The sequence below is a fragment of the Neomonachus schauinslandi genome, chromosome 2 (assembly GCF_002201575.2).
Source record: "Neomonachus schauinslandi chromosome 2, ASM220157v2, whole genome shotgun sequence".
Taxonomy (NCBI): domain Eukaryota; kingdom Metazoa; phylum Chordata; class Mammalia; order Carnivora; family Phocidae; genus Neomonachus; species Neomonachus schauinslandi.
This window is the reverse complement of record NC_058404.1, coordinates 14,676,626-14,681,743: the sequence shown is the minus strand read 5'-3', so window position 1 is coordinate 14,681,743 and position 5,118 is coordinate 14,676,626. Positions and strand designations below refer to the sequence as shown.

The 5,118-nt window shown below is 47.3% G+C and overlaps 1 protein-coding gene across 2 annotated transcripts; it reads right to left on the bottom strand.

Moving 5' to 3' along the window:
- Positions 1-568: 568 nt before the first annotated feature.
- On the bottom strand, positions 569-4,198 carry LOC110584163 (CDKN2A interacting protein). 2 transcript variants are annotated; one of them, XM_021694191.2, is made up of 3 exons: positions 3,717-4,198; positions 3,129-3,259; positions 569-2,695 (listed from the first exon to the last, which is right to left on the bottom strand). In XM_021694191.2, exons 1-3 carry the CDS (start codon positions 3,986-3,988, stop codon positions 1,350-1,352), a joined length of 1,749 nt encoding a protein of 582 aa, XP_021549866.1. In that variant the 5' UTR covers positions 3,989-4,198; the 3' UTR covers positions 569-1,349. The 2 variants fall into 2 exon arrangements, with proteins under 2 accessions (XP_021549866.1, XP_021549867.1); XM_021694192.2 differs by having other exon boundaries at positions 2,523-2,695; positions 3,160-3,259.
- Positions 4,199-5,118: the final 920 nt, after the last annotated feature.

Sequence of the window (5,118 nt, the reverse complement as noted above, 5' to 3'; positions counted from 1 at the left end):
CGAAAGCTGACCCTTTCAAGTATGTATCCCTTGTCCAGTTCTAGAATGTAAAATAGAAGTATCCTCTGCATACTTAGAATTGTGCTCCTTATGTTCAATTTTCCTATTCCAATACAACTAGCATATAAAAGGTCATTTCTTCATTTTTCTCTATACATCATTGCCACCACTGCTCAATGTGCAGCAGCTAGACAGAAGAAAGGCCATCAAGGTAACATTTTGGGCCGGAGTTTGGAGAAAAATGAAACAGAATATACAATAGAGTAATAGTCGGAATCACCTAACAGACACAGGATTCCATTTCATTACTAACAAACGTAATTCAACTGAACAAGCTCATTTGAGCTGCACGTGGTTCTCCATTGTTCCCAGTATTTGCCTAGATTTGTAAATTTAAAAAACCATCTAGTTCAACTAGTTCTAGATTTGCAAACTCTAACTTCTCTATCCATAAAAAGTTGTCTATCAGCTATGAAAAATCACCTGATTGTAATTTATAACGACCAGTAGTGGGAAGCCCATTTGCAGGAATTGGTTCTTAGAGGGGGGGAAAAAAAAACACGACTTCTTGAAAAGGTAAAATAGCTTAAAGCATTTAATATCTAAACAAATCAATCTATTAATAGTAGTCACAAAATATGCTTAATATAGAAACCCACATTTATGTCTTTAAGAAAAAGTGTAAATTGTATTTTACCTCAAACATAAATTAACCCACTTAAAGAATCTGCAGCGGTCAAAATCATGGTGAATTTTAAACAACTTCAGAATAAAATAACCTTAAGTACTTTATACTGCTTTATATCTAAAAAATGCTTACAACTTCTCATAAAAATAGTCTGAGGCAACTATTTTTTCTTTTATTCTTTAGCAGACATGTTCAACATTATGGGCAACATTTTTAAAACCTTAAGCTTCACAGACTTTCAGACATTCAAATACTATGGTCCCCTTTTCTTTGATGTGGAGGTTTATTCAGCTAGGAAAAAAAAAAAGGCATGGTAGACAATTTAATACATTTTCACCAAATTGAAAGTAGTACAAAAGTTTTAAGATTCTACAGAACTACACATCGTACCTAATGGATCATTAAAAATAGAAGACAGTATTTTCTTCAGCAAATAAAACAGCATACTGGTATGCTGTTAATGCATACTTTTTAATATGTACTGTCATTCATAAATTATTTACAACTTCTACTGTGTGAAGAGAACTAGAATGTAAATTCTCTGCAAAACTGGAAAAAAGCAATACAAAATTTGTGAAAGCCTGTGTTTTATATTATACAAAAGTAAGCCAGTTTTTCTCTTCAAATACCAGACATGATATGCAGTGGTATTTTGGACATATTATAATAACTCTTGAGGATGTTTTAATGCTGGCGGTAAGTTTACAGGCCTTGACTCTTCATCAAGGAGTACCAGATCTTCTATTTCACTGCCTCTGTATTTCCTTTTACATATCTTTACCACTACCTTCTTCTTGAGAAATAACTTCAGTGCTTCTCTTGATGCAACAGCTTTTGCATTTTCTTTGCTTTTTCCACAGCCAGTGCCCAAGTACACAGACTTGCATCTCAATTCACAAACAATACTTTCTTGAGAGCTTTTATTTTGAGGCAGATCTGCTAGTTCTTTTAGCGGAACAAAAAACACATCCAGTGTTGCCTTCAGAGCTTCAATAGCTGCATTTAGGAGCTCGCCATGATTCACACTGGGACTAAAGCCACCAACAGCTACCAACTTCCATGCCACCGTCTTATACAGTCTGTTGAAAAAAGGCTGTTTCTGTTTCACGTCTTCATTGGTTAACTTGCAACAAGAAAATCTGACAGAACTCTCACTTGACTGTGAAGTACTTTTAGAAGGCAACTGTGATGTGCTAGTCTGAGAACTACTCTTAGAAGCCAGCTGGGACACACTGGCTAAGGAAGTGCTTTTGGAAACTAGAGATCCACTGGTTTGGGAGCTGCTCTTGGAAGCTAACAGTGACGCAGCTACCTGTGAAGTGCTTTTGGAAGTCAGCATCGATGTACCTGTCGATGTGCTGCTCTTGGGAGTTAGTAAGGATGTGCCTGATGAGGAACTATTTTTAGAAACAGATGGTGAAACACTTGCCTCTGAACTAGTTTTGGAAGTTAACCCACCTGACACTGTCTCTGAACCAGGTTTAGAAGACAACAGTGGCAACTCTCCTTCTGAGCTTCCGGAGGAGCCCAACAAAGGCACCTCAATCTCTGAGATGCTTTGAGAAGCTGAGACTGAAGAGCCTTCCAGAGCACTCTTTTTAGGTGATCCACTTTGTTGTCTGGAATCAGCAGATTGGGTCACATGACTATTCACACTGGATTTCAACAAGGAAGAAACAATCGATGCTGAACCGTGCTTCTCTGAAGCTTCTGATTCAGAAGCTTTTCCAGACCCTGCCGCTGTTACCTGAGAGGAAATGCTGCTGCTTTGGCTGGAGAGAGACCGATCTCCATCACCTGTAGAGCTATTCTGACTCGAGGTGCCAGAGCTTCGAGTGGAGTTCCCACTACTCTCTGATTTCGTAGATGGCCCTGTACATGCTGAGCTGTTTTCCTGCTGAGCTGATGCACGTTCTGTTTTGGCAGAAATTTTTGCATGATCTTGCTCAACTGCAGAATTGTTTTTTCCGTCGATGATTCGTTTTTTCGCTGGCTCTTCTACCCCTTCTAAAAAGAAGGAAAACAGACATGTGACTAAGTCTAGCTCATACATATCAGCTGAAAATTTACAAGACAGATACTTGTTAAAATAAAGACACAAGGCAAAAATATTTCAGGGCTAGTAATTTCTTTAAAAAGTGCGGAATAACTTCATTAATTTCTTAAAACAGTGTTGAATGACATCATTTAATTTCTAATATTAAAAAGATCAACAGCATAGACAACATTTGACACTTGAAAATCTAAAGCAGTCAAAGGAAACTATCAAAATCAGGGCCTAAAACACACAGACACATAATTTAGGTTTAACATTCCAACTTGATTAATAACATTGTAAAAATTCTAGCTTGTTAAAAAAATTAGTAATAACAGTAATTCCTAATGATATCAAACTTATGTTCTAAACTCCTATGTATGTTCACATCTATGATCTGCTAACCATTGCTACTCGATATCCCTCTTTTCTTCACCTTGGCAACCAGTTCGTCTCTTGTTGTATGGATTGGAGCATCTGTCACTTTGATGCCTTCAGCCATACTAAGTATTTTATCCATAACTTTTTGTGGGTACCTGAAAAAGAAAAAGACGCTTTTAAAAAGTGTTTTCTCTAAGCTCCTATTTCGGGTGTGCAAAAACAGGCCACAGGAACTGCATTTCCTGGTTGTAATCAAGAAAGTCTACCAACCGCCAGGAACTTTCTGTTTCCTGGAACCCCAGAAACAAATGCGCCAGGGCCTGGGAGGCGGGGTCCTTCCTCACCAATCCTTAAATTCGGCGTCCACCACGAGCGCGTTGTCAACCAACAACCCCACCAGCCCCCCCCCCCCCCCCCGCCCCCCCCCCCAACCGGGACAGGCTGTTAATCATGTCGGCTTTTGGCAGAGACACCCTTCTCACCCTTAGAGGGCAGCCAGTCCCGCAGATTCCCGCGCTTCACAACTTCCCCCTCCCCGCGGAGGCTCCGGGCCCCCGTGCGGGGGCGGAAGACAAAACCGGGAGAGCTGCTCAGGGACGCTTCCTCACTCACCGGCACCCGAGGAAGACGTGGTTCGCCCAGGCCATGGAGAAGGAGATGAGCTGCTGCAGCTGCCGATTGCGGCTCCCGCTCTCGGCGTCGGCAGCTTCCTCCGCGTTAGCCGCGGCATCGCCTCCAGTCGGGGCCAGGTCGCCCGCGTTGCGGAGCAGAAACTCTCGGCGGTGGCGCCAGTGTTTGTCAGTCTCGCCGTCGCAGCGCAGCGCCTCCACCCAGGCGGCCACCCGCGGGTTCTGGCTCAGGTACTCCGACACCTCCTGCGCCATGTTGGGCCTGCAAGTCGCGGAGGCCGCGAGCAGACGCTGCACCGGGAAAGAGGCGGGTGCGCGGGGGCGAGCGGCCCTGTCACTGCGGCCTGCACCGGCGGCCCTCCACAGAACGCCCCTCGGGAGGCCCAAACGCCAAACAACAGCGCCCGGAGCAGCTGAACCGCCCACTTCCGCCCGCCGCCGGCTCCTTCCCTTTTATAACCTCGCCGCCGCCGAGCGCCCGCGCGTCCTTCCGGCGCGAGCCGGTTCTCCCAGGACGCTTTGCGGCGCCCGAGCGGCCGCGACGCAGCGGCCCGGCCCGGCGGCGGAGGGGCGCCCGCAGGGGCGGAGGGGGAGGCGGGGAGCGATCGCTCGCGCCTCCCGCCCCGGGAGGGCGGGCCGCAAGTGGGTTCGCCCGGGGCGCCCCGGTCTCCGGCGCCAACCTCGGCGTTCCGGCTCGGCTTTGTGACGCCGCGCGCGCTCCCGCCGCCTCCCTCCCTTCGCCGGCCCGCCGCGGCGCGGGGCGTGGAGGCCCGGAAGGCCGGGGCGGCGGAGGGCAGCCGGGCCGGGGCGGGCCAAGGGCTCGCGTGCCGCCGCGTCCTCGCGGACCCCCAAGGCGCGGGTCGAATGCGAGGTGTGCGCGCTTTGGCCCGCAGACGCTTGTTTTGAGCGGGGCCGAAGTAAACAAAAGCTCGCCTCCATCTTTTGATCCTGTCAGAAAACAGCTTCCGGTGCTGTTTTGAATGTAGACGAGCGGAGCCTTCAGAGGCCGTCCCAGACGCGGGGCATTTAGGAATGTTTAAGAGTTAACATGTTAAATCGTAATAATGATGATAGTAAGGTCAGACGATTAGTCCAGTTCGCTGTGGCCCGTGGAGTCGTTTCTGAAACTCGCCCTTGCCCCGCAGGGTTGGGTTTGGTTCCCCGCGCGCAACCCTGGCGATCCCGGCTTCCTCTCGCCTGGGGTTTTGGTCAAAAACAACTGCGCCGAGGACGATCGTAGTGTTCCCTTAGAGTAACAAACAGTAACCCCCAACTGGACAAATAGCCAGGAGGCAGCATGGAAAAGTGCCCCAAACCTTAACCCCTTAGAGCTTTTTTTCCCCTACTTTATATTGTCCACACTTAGGACCGCCGGCTTATCGTTA

Excerpts from the sequence above, each read along its gene's own strand:
- LOC110584163 (XM_021694191.2), bottom strand. The coding sequence starts at position 3,988 with ATGGCGCAGGAGGTGTCGGAGTACCTGAGCCAGAACCCGCGGGTGGCC. Across the intron at positions 3,260-3,716 it reads CACGTCTTCCTCGGGTGCCG|GTACCCACAAAAAGTTATGG; the intron begins GTGAGTGAGGAA and ends TTTCTTTTTCAG. Across the intron at positions 2,696-3,128 it reads AGGGATATCGAGTAGCAATG|AAGGGGTAGAAGAGCCAGCG; the intron begins GTTAGCAGATCA and ends CCTTCTTTTTAG.